The sequence below is a fragment of the Amblyraja radiata genome, chromosome 14, assembly GCF_010909765.2.
Source record: "Amblyraja radiata isolate CabotCenter1 chromosome 14, sAmbRad1.1.pri, whole genome shotgun sequence".
Taxonomy (NCBI): domain Eukaryota; kingdom Metazoa; phylum Chordata; class Chondrichthyes; order Rajiformes; family Rajidae; genus Amblyraja; species Amblyraja radiata.
Genome location: NC_045969.1, coordinates 14,444,936 through 14,470,528, shown reverse-complemented (window position 1 = coordinate 14,470,528; position 25,593 = coordinate 14,444,936). Strand labels below are relative to the sequence as shown.

The 25,593-nt window shown below is 41.2% G+C and overlaps 1 protein-coding gene across 1 annotated transcript in view; it reads left to right on the top strand.

The window, feature by feature from the left end:
* The window catches only part of eva1c (eva-1 homolog C), a 78,249-nt gene extending 53,069 nt beyond the window's left edge, over positions 1 to 25,180 (top strand). The window contains exons 4-8 of the mRNA XM_033032587.1: positions 1,243 to 1,392; positions 16,662 to 16,805; positions 21,288 to 21,362; positions 21,861 to 21,953; positions 24,277 to 25,180. Of these exons, the coding sequence (XP_032888478.1) occupies positions 1,243 to 1,392; positions 16,662 to 16,805; positions 21,288 to 21,362; positions 21,861 to 21,953; positions 24,277 to 24,701 (887 nt within the window). The 3' untranslated portion in view covers positions 24,702 to 25,180. The remainder of the gene's footprint in view (positions 1 to 1,242; positions 1,393 to 16,661; positions 16,806 to 21,287; positions 21,363 to 21,860; positions 21,954 to 24,276) is intronic.
* Positions 25,181 to 25,593: the final 413 nt, after the last annotated feature.

The window sequence follows — 25,593 nt, the reverse complement described above, 5'->3', positions numbered from 1 at the left end:
GCCTCATGCTTGACAGTGTTCTGACTGGAAATGTATTCTACGATCTGTTCTAGATAGGAATCCCCCTAGATAGTGCCCCGATTTAATACCGAGAAGTGTGAGGTGTTGCATTTTGGGAAGTCTAACTAGGGCAGGACCTACACAGTGAATGGTAGAGCTCTGGGGAGTGCTGTGGAGCAGAGCGATCTAGGAATGCAGGTAAATTGTTCCTTGAAAGTGGTGTCACACGTCATAGGATTGTCAGAACATCTTTCAGCACATTGGCCTTCATCAGTAGGACATTTGAGTATAGAAGTTGGGAGGTTATGTTACAGTTGTACAAGACATTGCTCAGGCCACATTTAGAGTATTGTGTTCAGTTTTGGTCACCCTATACCTCTTGACACTTGCCAATTCTTAGCAGTTATAAGGAAGTAATCAAAACACACTGCATGAAAATGGGTGAGTAATTGCTCAATGACACTAATATCAAGCTAATTATTACCTTTAACTGTTTTAAAAAAACAAACTCTGCGAGTAGCCATGTAAGTGCTAAGCAATTGTTTCAACTGCAATCACAGTTGCAACTCGAATAAAATTTCTCCCTAAGACCAGTAAGAGAAAACAACCTAACTTTTCTGTTTGGGTATCAGTTGTCTCTGAGGATCTAATGATGCAATTAATGAATAATTAAATACATTAGTGTTTTCTGTGGTCTTATGACCTGACAAAAATAAACTATGGACTGGAACTGTTTGCAATTTGTCTTGATGTCCGGCTGTAACTGGTGGAAAGTAAGTGGAATCTCCCTTCCATCACAGTTTTGAGATATTTATGCAATTCTATGGAACATTTATTAGTTTTCTGTTAATGATGAGAAATAAGCAGTATTACATTTCAGAACCTCTAAATTTAAAACCTAGTTAGGAGAAAACAAGAAATATTTATATGTTGTTCATATGTTAAACAGTATCAGCAACAACTACAAAAAGGATGATTATGCCTGACTAATCACCTTACTTATTTTAAAGAAATAATATCTCCCATATGACAATCTAAAAGTAGAAAAAATGACCATTAATAATTTTTTTTTTTTAATTAGTTAGAATTATTCACAAGTGTTCCACACACAGATGAAACAAATGACAAACTTCTGATGTGATCTGTGTGTAAATGGAGCATAGAGTTTAACGTTTTAAATTGTGTATGTTGTAATCATCCCAGAAGTGCAGCAGTGATTTAATATATTACCTTTTCTTGCAGAAGAGTACAAACGCAAACTAGCCTGTGAGGGCAAAGAACTTAAAATTCGTTGTAAAAATTCCGCATTGATTAATATCTATTCAGCAACGTATGGCAGAATGTCAAATGGAAATAAAGCTTGCCCTTCAAATCTCAAGCTGCCTGGAATTGGTAAGTTATACGGAGATGCAGCTTTTACAACATATGTTTATTAAAGAGAAATAACCGCTTGGTTCTTAATAGGTACACTGTGAAACATTGGCCAATTTAAAGGATGCCGTTTAAAGTATATAGCCTTAAAATTCTTATTTTATTTTAAGGCGATAAACTAAATCAAAATTAATCATGTATTTCAATTAATATCCCAAGTGTAAACCATAGATTGCCTTCATAGAGAAATTGATGGAAGATCTTGGTTTATTTAAAGTGGACGATATTCTTAAGAAATTCTGGCAATTGATCCAGTCGGGATTGGTGTCACTACTTTACAACATCCTTAGGAAAATTAAAAGAAAGGCAAATACAAACTTGAGATCATTTAGTGGCTGTAGCTGAGGTCGCATTAATCGTCTTTCATTTTCTTGCTCAATACCAAGAAGACACTACAGGGCTTGTCCCACTTAGGCTATTTTTTAGGCGACTAGGCTGTCGCCACATGGTCTCCAGGGTGTCGCCTTTATGGTCGTGAGTAGTCTCCTCAGTCACCCAAATAGTCGTAGCGTCTTTCTGGTCACCGCTGGATTTTCAACATGTTGAAAATTTTTCGGACACAGTCGGCGACAGTGGGTTTGGCGCCAATGAGCGTAGCTTGACTTCTCCTGACGTAAAAACATAGAAACATAGAAAATAGGTGCAGGAGTGGGCCATTCGGCCCTTCGAGCCTGCACCGCCATTCAATATGATCATGGCTGATCACCCAACTCAGTATCCTGTACCTGCCTTCTCTCCATACCCCCTGATCCCTTTAGCCACAATGGCCACATCTAACTCCCTCTTAAATATAGCCAATGAACTGGCCTCAACTACCTTCTGTGGCAGAGAATTCCAGAGATTCACCACTCTCTGTGTGAAAAATATTTTCCTCATCTTGGTCCTAAAAGATTCCCCCCTTATCCTTAAACTGTGACCCCTTGTTCTGGACTTCCCCAACATCGGGAACAATCTTCCTGCATCTAGCCTGTCCAACCCCTTAAGAATTTTGTAAGTTTCTATAAGGTCCTCCCTCAATCTTCTAAATTCTAGTGAGTACAAGCCGAGTCTATCCAGTCTTTCTTCATATGAAAGTCCTGACATCCCAGTCTGGTGAACCTTCTCTGTACTCCCTCTATGGCAAGAATGTCTTTCCTCAGATTAGGAGACCAAAACTGTACGCAATACTCCAGGTGTGGTCTCACCAAGACCCTGTACAACTGCAGCAGAACCTCCCTGTTCCTATACTCAAATCCTTTTGCTATGAATGCTAACATACTATTCGCTTTCTTTACTGCCTGCTGCACCTGCATGCCTACTTTTAATGACTGGTGTACCATGACACCCAGGTCTCGTTGCATCTCCCCTTTTCCTAATCGGCCACCATTCAGATAAAAGTCTACTTTCCATTTTTTGCCACCAAAGTGGATAACCTCACATTTATCCACATTATACTGCATCTGCCATGCATTTGCCCACTCACCCAGCCTATCCAAGTCACCTTGCAGCCTCCTAGCATCCTCCTCACAGCTAACACTGGCCCCCAGCTTCATGTCATCCGCAAACTTGGAGATGTTGCATTCAATTCCCTCGTCCAAATCATTAATATATATTGTAAATAGCTGGGGTCCCAGCACTGATCCTTGCGGTACCCCACTAGTCACTGCCTGCCATTGTGAAAAGGACTTGTTTACTCCTACTCTTTGCTTCCTGTCTGCCACCCAGTTCTCTATCCACATCAATACTGAACCCCCAATGCCGTGTGCTTTAAGTTTGTATACTAATCTCTTATGTGGGACCTTGTCGAAAGCCTTCTGAAAGTCCAGATATAACACATCCACTGGTTCTCTCTTATCCACTCTACTAGTTACATCCTCGAAAAATTCTATAAGATTCGTCAGACATGATTTATCTTTCATAAATCCATGCTGACTTTGTCCAATGATTTCACCACTTTCCAAATGTGCTGCTATCCCATCTTTAATAACTGATTCTAGCAGTTTCCCCACTACCGATGTTAGACTAACTGGTCTGTAATTCCCCATTTTCTCTCTCCCTCCCTTTTTAAAAAGTGGGGTTACATTACCCGCCAATCCTCAGGAACCACTCCAGAATCTAAAGCGTTTTGAAAAATTATCACTAATGCATCCACTATTTCTGGGGCTACTTCCTTAACTACTCTGGGATGCAGCCTATCTGGCCCTGGGGATTTATCGGCCTTTAGTCCATTCAATTTACCTCACACCACTTCCCGGCTAACCTGGATTTGATCCCCAGTCCCCTGCTATTTCCGGCAGATTATTTATGTCTTCCTTAGTGAAGACAGAACCAAAGTAGTTATTACTGACGTAGGTGCTATCGTAGTTGTCGCCAGTTTAACGGAGGTTGTCTCCGGTGCTGACTTTTTTTTGTTGTTAAAGTAATGATTCTATGTCAGATTTTATGTCAAAGGGGGGTCCAGTCGCCGTTTTTTTGGCGACCTGCTACGACTATTACAGTCGCCGGCAGTCGCTTAAAAATAGTCTAAGTGGACCTTGAGGGTTTCATGCCATTTTCAGGCATGGGCTGCAAATGTTTCATAAGTAGTTCATTGCAATGTGGTGGATATGCCGCATCTGAATGGTATCATCACCAGCATTGGTTTAATGCCCGTAAATTGGGGCAGGAATTCCAATTTCTGGATTCAAGATGTTATACAACATGCATATACAAAACATTGCTTGCAGTATAGTGTGCAAACTCACACAACCTTTTAAGATCCTATTTTTGCTTCCAAGTTAAATAACTTAAAAATTGGTAAAGTCCTTGCCAGCCAACTTGAATTATTTGGTGTTTGTGACTAGATTAACATTATTTGTGGCTTCAACTAAACTAACAAAAATCAGGATCAATGACTACAATTAATTTGACGTTGATAATTTAAACTTTATTTCAAATCTTGGATTCAACACCTGCCATGAAAATTTAAGTGTTTTGAAAACACCGGTTGAAGGATCCATGGATTTAAATCAAATTATTCTGAGACAGTTCTCAAATAACTTGTGAAGCCAATGAGACAAACAAGAGCAGACTGGCAGCCCTTCTGGTCAATTCTCAGGTGCACAAATGCTCTTTGCAAAAATGCTGGAGAAACTCAGCGGGTGAGGCAGCATCTATGGAGCGAAGAAAATAGGCAACGTTTTGGGCCAAAACACTTCTGCAGAGACAAAATGTTGGTGTAACTCAGTGGGGTCATGCTGCCTAACCTGCTGAATTACTCCAGCATTTTGTGTCTATTCTCTAGCATTAAATAGTGTCGGCTTGATAAACTGCTGTGGGCCATTCGTCGGCCCGAAACGTTGCCTATTTCCTTCGCTCCATAGATGCTGCCTCACCCGCTGAGTTTCTCCAGCATTTTTGTCTACCTTCGATTTTCCAGCATCTGCAGTTCCTTCTTAAACAACCATCTGTACAGATAGCCATCAAAACGTAAATTTTCTTCGGGTAATATACTGCCTTCAGCTGAATTGAGGAACAGAGTAAAAACTATGGGTCAGAAGTATATACCGTACCTGAAGCCCTTTTGACTGCACATCAAGCTGGTAAATGGTTTAACAGTGACAGATTGCAGTATACATTAGATTGCTATACTGTGTGTGCATAATAATTTCAACACAGCTGGCACCCCATTTGTACTGATTGTCCTGGGAGGATATCAATATCATGAATGGCCCACAGCAGTTTGTCAAGCTGACACTACTTAATGCCAGAGGATAGACACAAATTGCTGGAGTAATTCAGCAGGTCAGGCAGCACGACCCCACTTTGTTAAGAGCCTGTCCCACCAGCATGCGACTGCATGCGGCGAGCGCGACCTAACGTGGTCGCTTGAGCCGTACAGCCTCGCGGGGCTGTTCCCAATTCGATCGCCGGAGCTGTATGGAGTTGCGCGGGGCTGGTCCCGACATCGCGCGGGGCTCCGAAAAACAGACACTGTCCAAAAATTCCGCGCGGCAACGGCCTGCCGGCCCGCAGCCGCATTGAGGCCGTACGCAGCGTCTCGACGGGCGTACGCACCGTCTCGACGCCGTACGCACCGTCTCGATGCCGTACGCAGCGTCTTGATGCCGTATGCAGCGTCTGGACAGCGTACGCCTAGCGCATGGCGTTGCGCGATGACGTCACCGCCCGGCATGCCGTTGCATGATGACGTAACCGTGCAACGTCCAAATTCAGTCGGCCCGCCTCCTGCGCAGCTGATTGGTGAGTATGATGTCAGGACCAGCCCCGCACAACTCCAAACGGCTCCGCGGTTGGAAGTGGGACCGGGCCCGTGAGGCCGTACGGCTCAAGCCACCACATTTGGTCACGCTAGACACATGCAATCGCATGCTGGTGGGACAGGCCCTTTACTCCAACATTTTGTGTCTCTCTGGTATACACCAGCATCTGCATGTTCCTTCCTACACTACTTAATGCTAGACTGCATCTTTTATAGGATGGTCTATTTTTGTTTGGAGCAAGTGCTGGCAGATGTTCAAAGAGTGAATCTGACACTCCTTGATTCACCACCCACCACGATTCACCCACTCTATTAACTAGGATACATACCTAACATTCAACTGCTTGCACACACACTTAGCTCTGCTGTAAGCCTCGCACTGTGATCTTGCAGCTAGTTATTTAACCATTTCAGAAGGGAGTTTTATGGCACTCCCTGACAGGAAAAGTGGCACACAATCAGAGGCAGGAACTGGATTATATTTGATAATGTTTCTATGAATCACTGTGGGGTGTGTAGCTTTCCTTTCTGCCTTGCATTCTTAGTTGCTGACATCATGGCTGTTGATTACAGTGTAGAAGGTTTTTCCAGATTTGTCACAGCAGTCTAACAAGCTAACATCCAAAAGTTGACTAGGGTCCGTTTTGGGTCAGATTGATTGTGGGGAGGGCAGTAAAGAAAGCTGGAAGAGAGGAGAGTACGGACAAAGCATAGCCGGTAATATGTGAACTCGGAAGAGGGTGGTTGTTGATAAGCAGATTGTTGGACAAAGGCCAAGGAGATGAAAAAAGGATAAAGAATTGTGAATTGTGTTCCCCAGAGATACTCCTGACCCGCTGATTTATTCTGGATTTTTGTGTCTTTCTTCGCTACATCAGCATCTGCAGTTCCTTGTTATTACAGTTTACTAGGATCGCTGAGGCACAGCCTTGCAGAATTGGCAATGGCTCCTGTGGGCATGAATGTGCTCCCTCTCTTTGGAAGACAGCACTATTCATCCACCTGTTCCTGTGCTGCAAACTGTCAAATAGCCATGAGGAGGTGCAGTCCATCGTCTTGGGGAGGTGCAGTCCATATCTTAGAGCACTGGATGTTCCTTTCCATCATCATATGCTGTCTCCAATTATGAAAAGTGTATAAGATCATGAGAGAAATAGCTGGTAGATTAAATGACCACTCCGAATTTTGCCCAAACGTGTAGGTGAGTGGTAGAATCATGGCAGGGAGAGGGGTGAAGGGGTAGATGGAAGGTAGAGGAGTTCATAGAAATGTAGAGAGAATTTTCCTAGTGAAAATTAGTGAGAAATGTATTGGAATTATTCTATGTGTCGACAGAAACTTGATGGACTCAGTTGGCTTAATTGAATAATTAATGAAGTAAGTAAATAGAGAAACGTTGTCAACAGTCTGTGTGTGTTTATGTACAACATCAGGATACTGATATAGTGAACCTATATGCAATTTAAACAAAATTGAAAATACTGGGAATTCCTCAGCAAGTCAGGCAACATTTGTTGGGAGCATTAATATTTCAGGTCAGTGCCCTTTTGGAACTGGGAAAGAGAGAAAACTAATTTTAAGTCGCTGAGAATGAGGAAAAATGTGATGAGACCAGGAAAGAGCTTTAGCGGCTGGGTGGAGGTCAGAAGGAATTGACTAAAGTCATGATGGGACCTGGCGGTGACGCTTTGCGAATGACAAGATGTTTGACCAGAAGAGGTGTAAAGAGAAAACAAATAAAATAAACACAATTATCGAAGCCACAGATATTTAACTGTGTTCCCAGAATCTGCGCAATCACTTTCTCAAAAGCAAATGGAGCTGACTCAGATGACTTTAATTGACATATGGCATCCAGGATTGCAACATCAGAAATGGAACGACAGTGTACTCATGTATACAAATGGCATGTCTATGATTGAGTTGCATTCCCACATACTAGGTGTGTCAGAAAGGATAATGGCTATTTGTTAGTTGTGGGCAATCTCCAAAATACAGAATTATTTTTTAAAAATGTAAAGGTATTTAACGTTGACGTTTCATTGCCGTTTGCTCTGATTTCATTGGAGTTGAGGGATCGCTTGGTGTGCCTTGCAGACATTTTCCTCTTCCTGTCAGCTCAAAACATTTTGCTCTGTAGGTTTCTGTATGTGTAAATCAATATCAGGGCAGACCGGACTTTGCCAGCAGTGTGTGCAAAGTACTTTTGATACAGAGTTATCGAGATGAGTATTGTAAACTAAAACACAACATGGCTGCCCACATGCACAAGGTGGCGGTGGCGTGGGAAACCTGACATGTATTATGGATCAGGTCATCAGCAGCAAAACCAGTCACGGATTAAATCAGCAACACTGTTTGATCTACATCCCCCGTCTTGGGCTTTTGCACAAAGGGCAAACATAAAGCATGCAGAAGTAATATGTATATAACGCTGTAAATAATTAACCATCATTTACAGTAAAGCAATGGAGGATATACTACAAGTAATATAAGTAACATCGGTTATAGTTAATTAGAATCCAAGATCTGCATATAGACATATTCCCCGTATCTAGACACCAGCTTGCTGACCAGTCCTGCATGCGTACAGTGCAGGCCTTCAGCCGTGCCCCTCACAGGAGATGTCGCCACAGGCACGGCCTCCATTGGGAGTTTCTTAACGGGCGACGACTCAACCAGCACAGGTTTCATAGGGGATTTGTTGACAGGTTTTACAGGGGTCAACAAGTAGTTTGAGATCGATCTGCTCTCCACTGCTTCTGCTGCGGCGGTCGTCAAGAAACTTGCGAGGCATTTTTCGGTCCATGGGGGACCTCAAACCCTCATGTCTGACAATGTTGGCCTCCTTATGGATTATAAAACGAAACAAGAATGGTGAGGAGGGAAATGGGGTAATCAAATCAAATAAATAAAAATAAATAAAGGAACATAGAAAGAGAGATCTTTCAAACTTTAGATGGGGAAATATTTCATCAGTGTTCATTGCTATTACAGACCACTTAGGTAAGCATATTGAAATTATATTGCAATAATAAAACTAGTTGCTCGATGTATTTTCATCATTTGAATTGTGCCACCCTGGATTAGCGAGACTTCCACCAAATTCACAAAATCAATTCCTTAGCACAAGGTCAACAGGAATAACGAATGTCCATGTGTAGCAAATCAATGTTCCACCACAATCATTTTTATGCACAGGAAGGGAGGGGGCAAGTATTTGAGGGGCAGCACTCCGCACTAATCATCTCCAAAACTGCAAAATGAGATGGGTCTGAAGAAAGGGTTTGGCCTGAAACGTTGCCTATTTCCTTCGCTCCATAGATGCTGCCGCACCCGCTGAGTTTCTCCAGCAATTCTGTCTACCTTCGATTCTACAGTATCTACAGTTCCTTCTTGAACTGCAAAATGAGATAATGGGTGCCAACAGTATTTCATGCAAAGGAGCTCTTATTGATTATTTATTCTTAACCCGGGACCAGTGAGACCACTGCTTGCATTGACAAAGCTTACTCAGGATTGGCCAGCAATTGAATCAACCGCTGTCCGTGTGTGATTCCCTTCCCGACTGTGCACCAAACTAACTGAAAAACCACCAAGGGATTACTTGAGTTTAAAATAGTTAAAACCTTCTTTAAAAGAAAGCTCTTTGTTGCTGAGTTTATGTTGTCCTTTTCTATCCAAAAATACAAAGAAAACATTTTATAAAATCTTTCACTGACGTCTTGAAAAGATCCTGCTGTTTCTTTGTAAAAGGAAGGAAGTTGAAACTATATCCTGCTGTCTTTGCTCTCCATGTACAATTGACTGCCACTCGCCCCCCCTATACAGCTCAGATTTTTCTCTGGAAAGTCAGTTCTTGGAATTGCTTGCTGGTAAGCATGAAACCAATGTCTTTGTAACTGACAGGAAATCATTAGTTTACTCTAAATGTCACTGGCACTATTTCAAACCCTAAGAAATGTTGCACATAATTATTTTAAAATAGGCACATTAGAAAATGTGCTTCTCTTAAATACAAGTTTTAAAAAATGTGAACATGCCAATTTATTAAACATAATTTCCATGCATTACAGGATTTTAGACTGGTCAATCTATTGGTTTAAAAACTGGATAAGGAATAAGGTAAACTTTGTCATCTAATCTTGTCCACAGTAATTTTCCGGTATTTATTTATTTATGAAAAATACTGAGTACAGAACTTTGGTTACGTGAAGAATTTAATTGTCCTTGTTATCATTAGATTACTTGCAAGTTGTGTAATATTCCAGTATCCATTAAATCAACAGCAGCGATAAAATGAACTTCTGAAGTCATTATAAATATTTTAAGGAATTGAAGAGCATAATTTTATTTTTTGAATATGTTGTTTGGAAATAAACTGCAATTGTTCAGTAAGGTGGACAAGTATTTTCAGAAACAGGAAAGAAAACTGGGAACTACTAACCTGTTAGCCTAACTTTAGTAGTAAGGAACATGTTGGAATCTAGAATAATGCACATTCTTCCTGTAAACGTGTGGGTTTCCCCAAGGTGTCCAATTTCCTCCCATGGGGAGATGGGGGCAGGACAAAGCCAGCCAATGGATAGGTGGCTACAGGTGAGAGGGTTTTTGATTGACTATACAGCAAGCAAACAGACCCTTCGGCCCAATTCATTCATACCAACCATGTTGCCTACCTGAGCTAGTCTCATTTCCATGCATTTGGCTCTTATCCCTCTAACCCATTCTTGTCCATGTACGAAATGTTCTTTAAACATTGTAATTCTGCAGACTTTTGTACTTCCACTGGCAAATTGTTCCACATGCACACCACCCTCTTGTGAGGTAGTCTTTCAATTCCCTTATTTAAACTTCTCTCTTTAAATATTTCCCTTCTCACCTTAAATCTATGGCCACTTGCATTCTATGCCATGATTCATGAAGGCAAGTGTGTTAAATGCCTTTTTCACTACCATATGTGTTGTCACTTTCAGGGAACTATGTGCATACCATTCTAGCTCTCCATTCCACAACATCCTCAAGGGCCCTTGCCATTTACTATGTAAGTCCTGCCCTGGGAAAGCTGCTTGAGACCATACTAAAAAATTGATTTGCAAAATAAAATTCAGCCATACTTAATTCATATGAGACAGTAAATAAATGTTTTAAAAAAATAAATCCAGGTTTCTTGACACATGCGCAGATGATGTGGCTTCACACTAAGGAAAATCATGATGACGAACTTCTCCAGGAACACAGACTCTCACCTCGCCCACCATAATGTGGGGATTGCCAGTACATCCACAGTCATACACACGCTCCAAACGTGCAATTAGATTAGCTTAAGGGTGTTCAGTCAAGCATGAAATCAGGGCACTGCTAATTTTGTTGATCACCCTAACAATACATGCATTATCTTAGCTGATTGATGAATTAGTTAATGTCTATGATTAATGCATATTGTAAAATCCATAGTATTAATGGACTAATTAAGCAGTAGGACACAAAGTGCTGGAGTAACTCAGAAGGTAGACAAAAATGCTGGAGAAACTCAACGGATGAGTCAGCATCTATGGAGAGGAATAGGCGACGTTTCGGGTCGAGACCCTTCTTCAAACTGATATGACTATCCATTTCAGGGAACTCAGAAAGTTAGTCTGAAGAAGGGTTTCGGCCCGAAACGTCGTCTATTTCCTTCGCTCCATAGATGCTGCTGCACCCGCTGAGTTCCTCCAGCAATTTTGTGTAACTCAGAAAGTGAGGCAGCATTCATGGAGAACATGGATAGGTGACATTTTGGGCCAAGACCCATCTTCAGAAGTCTGAAGGACCTCGCCATCAATCATTTTCTATCCATGTCCTCCAGAGCCTGACCTTCTGAGTTGCTCCAGTATTTTGTGTCCTTTTGTGTATTAACTAGCTGCATATACCAATCAAGCAGTGCATGGAAAATAATAATTGGAGTCTTGTACTAATGCCTGGCCATCTGAGTATTTCCAGCACATTTTTATTAATAATTTATATGACCATCTCAGCATCAATCTAGCTACGTGCTTTTTCTCTTTCAGATATTTTTTCACAATTTCAGGGTCTTTTTAAATACAAATCTTTGCACGCCTGACTGTGACAAAGTAATCTTTGACTTTCAGTTCCCATACTGAAGGTGTTTGGTGTTGCTGGTTTTTAATTGAAGTTCTTGATATATTTCTCCTTGAACATTTCCTTCCCTCCGCACATGGACAGAAGAAAACAAAGAACAATTATAGATAGATCACACTACACCCCATGCTAAATGGGTTGCTGGACCATTACAGGAACGGTTATGAACCATACTTATTATTATGGGGACTTGAGTTACATATTTCCTTCAATAAAATATATTAGTGGACCAGATTACCTTTTATAATAATTTGAGTGGTTCATGGTCATCATTACTAAGGTCATTTTAAGAATTAATTTATATATATATTATTTAATTAACTGAAGTTAAATTTCCCACCTCCCATGACAGGATCCTTTTTTGCTCTGAGTCATACCCAGGCTACCAATACACTACTCGCATACCATCAGCATGTAATCTCAGATGAGACATTCCTAATTCCAAATTAGGTTGGTCGTTTCTGCTACCGAAGCACCCAAAGTTGAAGGTCTCCTGTTCTATGTCTCTCCATAAACAACCCGTGCCACTGGAGTGTTTTTGGAGAGTCTGCATATTGAAAGTCTGCATATCTTGGTGGATTTAGATTTGTAGTGGAGTTCTCTTTCAAAAGGAAATTTAGTTTTTAATTTTGGAGATACAGGCCCTTCAACCCATCGAGTCCACACTATCCAGCGATCACCCTTACACTAGCACTATCCCACATATTAGGGACAATTTACAGAAGCCAATTAACCTACACGTCTTTGGAATATGGGGGGAATCCGGAGCACCCAGAGAAAGCCCACACGATGGTGATGGAGAACGTGCAAACTTCGTACAGGCAGCACCCTTAGTTAGGATCGAACCCGGGTCTCTGCCGTTGTAAGGCAACAACTCTAACACTGCGCCACTGTGCCACCCACTTTTTAGGCCATTGCCTTTTTTTTTTGCCAGGATATCAGGTTTGATTTAAAAGACATATTTCTCCAATAAGAACCTGGTCTGGCTTTGATAGTCACATCGTTTTTTTTTGCTTGCTCATATGTCTGACAAGATGATGGTTCCCAGCAATGTTTGAATCCCTAATCACATGCTACTTGTATCTGTGGAGTTGTTTAGAATAGAAGGTTACTCCATGTCCAACTGGACATCCAGGAAAATCCTGCATAAGGCTGCGCTTGATGTAACTTGAGTTCTAGCCAATGTTATATATGTTCTAGTACATTCACATCTATGCTTGGATGTGAGTGCACTAAAAGGATTACAGGTACTCAACCATGAGGTATTTCTGCAAGTACAATTAGGGAAGTATTTAAGGTGGATCATAGTAAGTCACTGTTGGACATCTCCCCAGATCAAAAATAACATTGTAAGTCACCCTAAGGCATCCAACCAGATCAAGAATGCGAATGAATGGTAATCATTGTAATTCGCATACTTTCTGCAATTTGTAGTTGTGAAACGTGTTTGCCATATGGAGACAATTTTAAGTGATTCCTCTCTGATTTAAGTCAATGTTTTATTTTTAATTGTAATAAAACATCTGTTTTGCAACTTTAAAAATTATGTTGAATACTATAAACACAGTAGAGACTGATATAATCTATTTGGTTCATTTGAATAGTCTTAAATTGTTTGAGAATATTTGCAATATTTTATTTAATATTTTTTATTTATTTATGATTTTAATTATTTTAGCTTTTAAATTGCTCTAGTTGTCTTGATCAAGTTTTATATCTCAGAAGTTTTTCAGGACTTTGACTGAATTTTGAGCTGCAGGTTGTGGCTTCAGCTAATGGTGAGGTGTTACCATGCCTACTGCCCAGGATTCTTCACACAATCCCATTGTGTCTCAGCAGTCTACTCGCAAGGCTACACTAAGAGGGAGGGAGAAGAGACTGCAGATTCTGGAACTGCTGGGGGAACTCGGTGTCTCGCAGTATCTGTGGAGTCAGAGGGATGTAGCATCATGACCCGAAAAGTCAACCATCCCTTTGCTTCCAAAGCTGCAGCTTGGACTGTTAAATTCCTCCAGCAGATAATATTCACACCACAAGGGATCTATATTCCTCACAATCACGTTGCCACAGAAAAAAACCTCACCATATTCGTAAAATCTTCATTCAGTCATCAGTGGCAAGCAATTTGCCAATTGTTTCAGGTTTTGAGCTTAAGTATTCACACAACTGGATAGTGTAAACAGCTAAGGTACACAAAATTGCTGGGGAAACTCAGCGGGCGCAGCAGCATCTATGGAGCGAAGGAAATAGGCGACGTTTCGGGCCGAAACCCTTCTTCAGATTGATGGGGGGTGGGGGGGGGAGAAAGAAGGAAAAGGGGAGGAGGAGGAGGAGCCCGAGGGCGGGCGGATGGGAGGGTGGGAGGAGACAGCTAGAGGGTTAAGGAAGGGGAGGAGACAGCAAGGGCTAGCAAAATTGGGAGAATTCAATGTTAATGCCATACGGACGCAAGGTCCCCAGACGGAATATGAGGTGCTGTTCCTCCAATTTCCGCTGTTGCTCACTCTGGCAATGGAGGAGACCCAGGACAGGAGTGTAAACAGCTAGACAGGCACACATCTCGTTCAGGATTCCATTACAGTCCTAGACAGACAGGTCAATATGGTTGGCAAATTCTCCTAAACAATTCAAGAATAAAAGTGTTTCCTTTCAATTGTAGTATTGGTCAAAATCGTAATCGGGATGTGGGTGTAATAACTCCAGGAGAGGAATTTAAGGTTGATGCAACAGCTTGGCATTTTTTGTATGTAATTTTGCTGAAGCGTCACAACGAAAGTCAATATGATAATGTGCTAACCTTAGAACAGAGTTTGATTCGGAGCCAAATCTGATAGATTTTTCATGAATTCATGAGGAAATGGGAGCATGTAATGAACAAAGTAATGGAAAATCTGATATGTCCTGAGGGGAAATAAGATCTCTAATTTGTTTGCTTCTGTTTCTGGATCATGTGTTTCAGAATCATTGAATCTGGAGTATATATTCAGTCTAGCATTCAGAGGTGTGAGACTATCGTAATTATATAGATGCCAAGAGAGATACCACAACTCACTCTCGTTCTTTCGCGTGCTCTCCTTTGCTCTCTTTCCCATTCTCAGATGCATTATAATCAAAGTAGCATTTAGATTGGATGCCATGCTGATTTTATATTGTAAAAATCCCTAAAGCCGTTAATGCAATTTTATCTACCTAGAGTTATAGAATGATACAGCGCGGAAACAGGCCCTTTGGCTCATCTTGCCCATGCCGGCTAACATGTCCCAGCTACACTAGTCTCACCTACCTGCGTTAGGCCCGTATCTCTCCTAACATGTCCTGTCCGTGTAGCCACAAAATGCTGGAGTAACTCAGCGGGACAGGCAGCATCTCTGAAGAGAAGGAATGGGTGACGTTTCGGGTTGAGATCCTGTCTATGTACCTGCATAACTGTTTCTTAAATGTTGGGATAGTCCCAGCCTTGTTAACAAATACAGCAGGGAGATTAAAAAAAAATTTTAATTGCCGAAAACATGTTTTCTTTATCAGAACCCGAAACCTAAAACATTTCTACAAAGACAGGAAAAGCCTTTTATTCTACTGTAGAATCCAACCCTACTTGTAAGGAATTGTTTGACTGATTTGAAGCCAAAGTGTTGTGAGACTGAAAGTAAAAACAAACTGCAGATGCTGGAAATCTGAAACATGCTGGAAATACTCAGTAAGTAAGGCAGCATCTATGGAAAGTGAAACAGTTAGTGTTTCAGGTCCAGAATTCTTTAACAGTTATGATCTGCTGAATACCATTTGGAGACAGTCTTGAAGTACTCATCTTGCCATGCTGAGCTAAAATGTCAGGTACTACTCTGGTTATACTTTGCAGTAGGTGTCAATATGAAAAAAGCCACTTGAATTTGATGAAGTCTGCAATATGTCCAGAACAAGGCGTCACAGTTTAAGGATAAGGGGGAAATCTTTTAGGACCGAGATGAGGAAAACCTTTTTCACACAGAGAGTGGTGAATCTCTGGAATTCTCTCCCGCAGAAGGTAGTTGAGGCCAGTTCATTGGCTATATTTAAGAGGGAGTTAGATGTGGCCCTTGTGGCTAAAGGGATCAGGGGGTATGGAGAGAAGGCAGGTACAGGATACTGAGTTGGATGATCAGCCATGATCATATTGAATGGCGGTGCAGGCTCGAAGGGCCGAATGGCCTACTCCTGCACCTATTTTCTATGTTTCTATGTTTCTATGACTGTTATCAGTGTAATAAAATCTACCGAGGGAGTGGTCCAATTACATTTGGGATTTGGTGAGCTATTCGATGGGCGCAACACAAAGGTTCCAATATTAGATGGCACATAACACATGGTTCACAAAAGGAGAGGTAATTTTTGTTTTGAAAGGAGAACAAATCTTGGACTTTATATGTTATGAATTTTGAGAGAGAGAGTGAGGATTATCATAAATTAGATTTTTTTTTGTTATAATCCATGGCAATGGTTGTTGTGTGGCAGAGGTTCAACAAAACATGTAATCTCAAATGTTTTAAAAGTGAATTCATCCCTGCTTTTACAGATTTGTTTGGTACGGGCTGTAACTAATCAAGTGAATTGATCGACAATTTTAAAGATGAAAAGTAGTTTTTTGACACTCTAAAGATGTAGCCAGAAAAATGACTGGTTTGGATTTGCATCCGCTCAAGCCCTCCTTCCCACCGAAGCAACCTGTTGCCACCGGTCATTACATTAACAGGACCGCTGACACTGCCATCTCCAGTGACAAATGTGGAGGCACAATAAGAGTGAACTTACACCACGCTGTGTTGTTGATTAATGCATTTGTTAATTTATATCTTGTTTTCCTGTGTTACAGAATGTTTGTCGCACACTGCCTTGCAAGTTGTAACAACAAGCTGTTATGGTAAACAAAACTGCAAAATTATTGTCAGTAGCCACTATTTTGGAGACCCTTGTTTACCTGGAATGCAGAAGTATCTCAGTGTCGTCTATATATGTGGTAAGAATAAATAGTTTCAGCATTAAAATATTTATTTTCAGGGAGAAGTGATTCAGAATTCGCAAGAGCTGTCATTATTTATTTTGTGGCATGGTAGCATAAGATTAGATTAGATTAGATTAGATATAATTTATTGCCACACAGCCAGGCTGGTGGAAATTTGGGTTGTCTGCAGCGATACAATAATAAAGAACACACAACCACAATAAAACTGTAACACAAACATCCACCACAGCATTCATCACTGTGGTGGAAGGCACAAAATTTGGCCAGTCCTCCTCCATTTCCCCCCCGTGGTCAGGACCAGAGTCCAGAGTCAGTCCAGGATCGGCTCTTCCTCACCGGAGACCGCGGCTTTAAGTTGTTGTAGGCCGCAGACCGGCGGTCAAGATTTAAGTCCCCGCCGCAGCCAGAAGCACCGTAGACTGCAGGGCCGGCGGTCGAAGCTCCCCTCCAGGGGTGATGGTAAGTCCATGCCGGACCCGCGGTAGAAGTCGGCCGCGGGCCGGCAGTGATGGCTTCTTCTTCCCCCGGGTCCCCAACGTGAGATCCCGGGCTGTAAACGCCGCACCAGCTGGAGCTCTGCAGACCGCGACTTCAGGCTGCGACTTCAGGCCGCCGGCTGCCCCGGGCCAGCGAAACGGAGCGCTCCCCTCCAGCGAGCCCCAGCGAGGGCTCACCCGCTCCACGCCGAGAGTCCACGCTGCACCCGCTGCTGAAGCCCCGGGCGCGTCTCCGGGAAAGGCCGCGTCGATCCTTGATGTTAGGCCACGGGGGAGGCGACCTGGAAAAACTCGCCTCTCCGTGGAGGAGGCGACCGAAGCGGTTCCCCCTTACCCACACCCCCCCCCACACAAAACACACAAAGAAACATTAAATACAGACTTTAAAACATACTAAAAAAAAAAATTTGAAAAACTGACGAGCTGCATGATGGCTGCTGCCAGAGCAGCGCCCCCTCAGAACTGAAAATTCAATGTAATTAGGTCTGCGTGCATATAAATCGATTTGAATTTAACTCAAGAAAGGTGCAAAGTGATGTAGTTTAGGAAGTTAAATTAGGACAGGGCAAACGCAGTGAATGGCAGCACCCTGGGGAGCATTGTTGAATAGAGACACCAGGAGATGAGAGTATATAGTTCTCTTAAAATGACAGCGCATGGATGGGATGGTGAAGAAGGCATATGGCACATTTGCCTTCATTAGCTGAGGCACTGAGTACAAGAGTAGGGATGTCATGTTACAGTTGTACAAAATATTAGATAGGCCACATGGAGTACTGTGATTAGAGTACTGAGTGTAGTTTGCTTGCCACATTGCAGGTAACATAGAAACATAGAAAATAGGTACAGGATTAGGCCATGTGGCCCCTTGAGCCATCACCGCCGTTCAATATGATCATGGCTGATCATCTAAAATCAGTACCCCGTTTCTGCTTTCTCCCCATATCCCTTTAGCCCTAAGAGTTAAATCTAACTCTCTTGAAAACATCCAGTGAATTGACCCCCACTGCCTTCTGTGGCAGAGAATTCCACAGATTCACAACTCTTTGGATGAGAAAATGTTTGCTCATCTCAGTCCTAAATAGCCAACCCCTTATTCTTAAACTGTGACCCCTGGTTCTGGACTCCCCCAACATTGGGAACATTTTTCCTGCATCTAGTCTGTCCAATCCTTCAAGAATTTTATGTTTCTATAAGATCACCTCTCATCCTTCTAAATTCCAGTGAATACAAGCCCAGTCAATCCATTCTTTCATCATATGTCAGTCCCACCATCACGGGAATTAACCTGGTGAACCTATGCTGCACTCCCTCCATAAAAATAATGTCCTTCCTCAAATTAGGATACCAAAATTGCACACAATACTCCGGGTGCGGTCTTACCAGGGCCCTGTACAACTGCAGTAGGACATCCTTGCTCCTAAACTCAAATCCTCTCGCAATGAAGGCCAACATGCCATTAGCTTTCTTCACTGCCTGCTGTAGCTGCATGCTTACTTTCAGTGACTGATGCACACTAGGTCTCGTTGCACCTCCCCTTTTCCTAATCTGACACCATTCAGATAATAATCTACCTTCCTGTTCTTGCCACCAAAGTGGATAACCTTACATTTATCCACATTATACTGCATCTGCGATGCATCTGCCCACTCACCCAACCTATCCAAGTCACCCTGCAGCCTCATAGCATCCTCATCGCAGCTCACACTGCCACCCGGCTTTGGGTCATCCGCAAACTTGGAGATGTCACATTTAATTCCCTCGTCTAAATCGTTAATATATATTGTAAATAACTGGGGTCCCAACACCAAGCCTTGCGGCACCCCACTAGTCACTGCCTGCCATTCTGAAAAAGACCCATTAATTCCTACTCTTTGCTTCCAGTCTACCAACCAGTACTCTATCTCTAATTTTGCACACTAATCTCTTGTGTGGGACCTTGTCAAAGGCTTTTTGAAAGTTCAGATACACCACATCCACTGGCTCTGCCTTATCTGTTCTACTTGTTACATCCTCAAAAAATTCTGAAAGATTAGTCAAGCATGATTTCCCCTTCATAAATCCATGCTGACTTGCTGACCCTGTCACTGCTTTCCAAATGCGCTGCTATAACATCTTTAACAATCGACTCGAGCATCTTCCCCACTACCGAGGCTTCCCCAAGGCTAACTGGTCTATAATTCCCCATTTTCTTTCTCCCTCCTTATATATACTGAACTTCTTTTTGTTTATTATATTGTTTACAGAGTACTACATTTGCATATCCCTATTATAATATATATATAATTATATATTATGCCATATATATTATGAATGAATATGTCATATTACACACATATGTGTATATAATATGTAGATTAAATATATTATATATATTATATTATCTTATATATACATGCACACACATATCCTTGGGTCCCGCCTCACCTCCAAGTTCTTCATCAGACATGATTAAGCTAGAGAGGGTGAAGAAAAGATTCACAAGGACTTTGACTGGATTCGTGGCCTTGTCAAAATGAGAGATTGGATTGGCTGGGTCTGTTTTCCCTGGAGCAAAGGAAGCTGAGAAGTGATGTGATAGATGTATATAAAATAATGGGAGGCATAAATAAGGTACATTGGCTGAGTTTGGTTCCCATGATATGTATGGGTGTCTTACAATAGAGGGCTTGGGTTTGAGGAGAGAGACAGGGAATTTAAAGAGGGACTGAGGGATATATTTTTCAAAGGACGTGGTGGAAGCAGGAACAGTAACAATATTTTAGAGGCATCTGGATAGGTACTTGGATGAGCATATAGGAATATGTAAATAATGTTGGCAAGTGGGATTAGTATTGAAAGGCATGATTATTGGCAGTGATGTAGTGGCCTTGAAGAGCCGGTTAGTGCGCTAAAATCATTCCTCCACCCATTATCAATAAAACAAAAATTAATTAAACATCACTCACTTTTTTCACCCATTTCAGTGTTTATATATTCATTTATCACATTTTACTCTCATACCGCTGAAAATTTCAAGTTGTTAATTCATTTATTATCTATCAATTGTTACCAATTTGAAATAATGTCTTGACTTGATTAAACGCTTTTCACCCTGTCTCCCCTTAATGAAATTAGAATTTATGGGCCGTTTTCACAAACTTAGTACAAGTTAGGTCAAATTAGAAGTTTAAAATACCATGAGGTCCAAGTGGTCCATTTACAGGATTTACCAGTAATGCAGATGTGAATAAACAATAATGTCAAATTTCCAAAAACGGCTGTTAAATTCAATACTGAAAAGAAAACCCATGCTACTATGTGTTGTAAGAATACTGTAGAAACAAGGAATTTCAGATGCTGGTTTACAAAAAAAGGACACAAAGTGCTGGAATATCTCAGCAGGTCAGGCAGCATCACCGGTGAGCATGGATAGGTGATGTTTCGGGTGGGACAGACATTGTAGAGGGGGGGGGGGGGGTAGAAAGCTGAGAGAGAGGAGAGGCAGAACAAAACGTGGCAGGTAATAGGTAGACACAGTCAAGGGAATTTTTGATAGGCAGATGGTTGGAACAAAGACCAAAGATTAAAGCCAAAAGGTGTGAAACAAATGGATTGAAGAGTTGCGAATTGTGAAGCCAGCGGAAGGATTGCGGGTGGAGGGGGAGAGGAGAAATTGTTGTGAATCCAGTTGGGGTACAGGAGGGCGGGGGGGTGGGGGTGGGTAAGAGAGGGGGGTGTGGGGGGAGAAAGGGTGTAGTAGTAGGGGTTACATAAATTGGAGAATTCAATGTTCATACCATTTGGTTGTAAGCTGCCCAGGCAGAATACGAGGTCCTGTTCCTCCAGTTTGCATGTGGCCTCACTCTGGCAATGGAAGAGGCCCATGACGGAAAGGTCAGTATGAGAATGGGAATAAGAATTTTTAACTACATTAAGATAAATGAATGCAACTGCTATTTTGAAATGTATTTGATTTACTTTTTTCGATCTTTTTCAGTTTCCAAATTGTTGCTACAGGAAGCTGATCCTGGTTTCTCTGCTCTTGCACCTTCGTGGATTTATAATGAGAATGGTAGGTTTATAACCAATGCTGTAAAAGTTAAATTACTGATAACATGATATCTTGGAATATTTACTGGCATTCGTACAGAATCATTTTAATGTAACTATTCAATAGGAAATGTTTGAATTTGAGTGCTACATCCCAAAAGTCACCGGAGGCATGGATTTTACATCATACTCTTTACACACTATGTGGAAAATTCTGGAAGTCCAGCTTCATTTTCTGAAGCCATATAATGAACGTGTCCTTTGCAGTATCAATAAACATCAAACATTCTGTGATATTTGTCAGAGGGTTTGCCGACATCCAGCCAAGTAACACCACTGAAGTAAAAATCAGTCAAAGGGTAATTCACCTCAGTGCTGTTAGTTGGATCTCTCTTTGAAAAAAGTTTGTTGAAATACTGAGTAAACTTTAAAATTATTTCATAGCATGTACATCACTTTGAGGTACAAGCTCTTCCTTTTCTCATTACAATTCATTTTCTTTACCTTTGTACATCCATAGCCAACAAGTCTTTGAGCCCTCAAGAATCCAGACTTTCAACAAAAGAAGGAAAAATTGTAATCGGCACCCTGCTTATATTTGCTTATATTAAAAGTAAGTGTTCATTTTTCTAGTATATTTTAATTGATATAGAACTGTAGTAATCCCAAGTTGGTGCTCTTTGAAGAAATACTTAAATTGAGCAAAGTTACAGAAGATGCTGAACATCTCCAATATTTTTAGTTTTATTATATAAAAATTAGCATTTGATTGTGTAAAAAAGCTTAGAGCTCAAAATATATTAAATAACCATGGAAGTTGGTAGTTTGAATACCAAATTCAAATATCCTTCTGAAAGACAAATCAAATATTTAGAGTCATAGAGCTATACAGCACAGAACAGGCCCTTCAGCCCAACTCACCCATGCCGACCAAGATGTCCCATCTAAGCTAGTCACATTTGCCCGCGTTTGGTTCATATCCCTCTAAGCCAGGGGTCGGCAACCTATGGCCCCTGGGCCAAATGCGGCCCATAACCTGAAATCATCCGGCCCACAGGTTGATTTGTTTTTTCCCGTAATCATCTGGTCCCCCGAGCACCCGCCCCAAGTGCGCGGCCGAGCTCTGGCTGTACCCCATCCTGCGCAAAGCCGCCGGCACGGCTGCGCACCTTCTGTGAACACGTTTAAGAAAGAACTGCAGATGCTGGAAAAATCGAAGGTAGACAAAAATGCTGGAGAAACTCAGCGGGTGAGACATGCAAGGATTGCATGAAGCTGCCTCACCCGCTGAGTTTCTCCAGCATTTTTGTGTACCTTCTGTGAACACGTGATTTCATGCCTGCCATCTGGGGCGGGATGGGGGCGGGATCCATGTGTACACGTGATAGATGTGGCCCGCCATCCGCTCACAGACATGCGTCCCGGCCCCTATGCAGAACAAGGTTGCCGACCCCTGCTCTAAGCCTTTCTTAACCATGCACCTGTCCATGGTATATGGATCGAGCTGCCCAGGGAAGTGGTTGAGGCAGATACAATAACTATATTTTGTCTATTAAATATAGTTCTTTTATCTATCTCAACTATTTCTCCTGGCAGCTCGTTCCTCTCTGAAAAAGTTACCTCGGGTTCCTTTTGAATCTGTCATTTCTCACCTTAAACCTATACTCTCTACTTCTTGCTTTACTTACCTTGAATAAAGTATTGACCCTCTCACCCTCTCTATTTTCCTCATGATTTTATACATCTATATAATTCCCTATGTTCCAAGGAATAAAGTATACGCTCTCCCTGTAGATTTGGCTTTTAAATGCTCATATCTTAGAATGTCCAGCATCACTGACTGCTACATGGATTAACCTCAAGATATCTCCATTAACCTTTCCAAGTTCCCTAGTCTTCATGTCTTTTCTGCGGTAACAACAGAAGCTCATTAAGGAACTTGTCCATCCCAGCTACATATACGTGACCCATGTTGTCTTCTTATTCCTGCCGAGAGTGTCAATTTCTCTCATCATCCAGGGTTCCTTACTCCTTTGCCCTACACTCTAACAGGAACATGCATACCTTGAACTCTCACTGTTACACTTTTAAATAGTTGGCAGAAAATAATAGTAGTCTTCACCATTTATTATATTTCATTCATTATCAACATTTAATAGAAAAAAGTATGAATATTATATATTGGCTGAACAAAAAATGCAATGCCATATTCTTAAGGAAGTGTTATAATATTACTTTTCCCATATACAAAATATTGCTTGTGAAAGCATAAAAATGAAAGAATACCTGCACGTTATCCAGATTATAAACTATATAGTAATCTAATAACGTGCAAATGTAAGTTTTATTGAATTGCACACACATGGGTGGTGCATATATTGTCCAAACAATAATATATAAGGTCATAAGGAATAGGAGTAGAATTAGAACATTCAGCACATCAAATCTACTCCGCCATTCAATCATGGCTGATCCATCTCTCTCTACTAACCCCATTCTCCTGCCTTCTCCCCATAACCCCTAAAACCCATCCTAATCAAGAATCTATTTCCCTGCCTTAAAAATATCCACTGACTTGGCCTCCACAGCCTTCTGTGGCAATATTGCTGAAAAATAGCTGTGTGCAAACCTGAAAGGAGCTCAACAAGTTCAAAGAATTCAAGATACCATGTTGCAAAGGTTATAAGTGACAGGAGCAGAATTAGGCCATTTGGCCCATCAAGTTTTCTATGCCATTCAATCATGGCTGACATCTATCTCTCCCATCTAACCCCATTCTTCTGCCTTCTTCCCATAGCTCAGTGATGCAATTTGCTGCTTAATTTAAAGTGCTCCACCATGCTTTCTACACAAGTAGTATTGTACTCTTCCTCTCCTCTCCATCATTTATCAATAATTTGTGTCAAATAATAGCACTTTTTTTTGTGTTGTTGCAGATAACCCAGAAATAGTTGGTTTGTTGTTTGTATCCAGTGTCTGCATTGGATTAATATTCACACTGTGTGCAATCATAACTCAAGTATTCTGCAGAATAGACCTGCGTAAAATTTACCACAAGAAAATTGACTCACCGGAAACTTACCACAGGAAAATGGACTGTTGTCAGGACAATAGTGATGTTGAAGGCAACAGCAACAGTGATGAGTATGAAAGTACCGATGAAGATGATGATGAAGAAGTGAGTTCCTCAGACTTTACTTTTGAAGGATTAACAAAATTATATGGGACCACAGGATCCAGCAGTGCAGAAGCAGCAGAAATAGCTGAGAGGATAGAACGTCGAGACAGGATAATACAAGAAATCTGGATGAATGGAGGCTTAGAAGTACCTGTCGTGAGGAACCTTAATCTGTATTACTGATATCTAAGGAGCTCAAAATCATCAGAATGAATGTATTGGCTATTTGCAATTCGTGGACTTATTTCAACACAGCCTTTATTATAAAGACAAAGTTATTTTTATTTTATTTCTATAGATCCATTTTAGCTACGTTCCTTCTATGAAGGAAACCGATTGATCTAAAATGCATTGTGAATTCAAAAATTGATATTTTTAGCAGGGTGAAATCTTTTGGCCAGACCTCAGCTTCAGGGAACTGTGAACGGTTTTATGAACTCATCTATTTTATGGTAAATTTAAAATTTCCAGATCACTGGATCAGACCATTGATCAGAAATATTCTGAAACTGAAATGTATTCCATGGTGACCATGTTAGATTGCTTCGGCTTGTGTTTATACATTTCACTAAGTCTGAATAAAATGAACATTAAGTTGAAGGGAAAATGAATTTTTTCAATGTCCATAAATTTGATCTTTCAGATAAAAATATTGTCATTAAAAAATTAATATTGAACATTTTGAATATATCTATTACATATGAAGACAATAATGTAAGTATTTAATCCATCAGTCTACCCCTGTAGAAAGGTACCACTTTTCACTTAGTGATTTAAATTACAATGTTTTGCATTATTACTATACTGTTTCTTTGCAGCAATGATGCTAAAAGTGGTTTTAAAAAAGGTTTTTACCAACAGTGGACATTGAAAAGTTGGACCTCGATGAACACAAGAAAATAAGAACGGGGTAGGCCATCAGGCATTTCAAGCCTGCCCCATAATTTCACATGAAGGAAGGAACTGCAGATGTTGGTTTAAACCTAATATAGACAAAAAATGCTGGAGTAACTCAGCGGGGCAGGCAGCATCTCTGGATAGAAGGAATGGGTGGCGTATCAGTTTGAGACCCTTC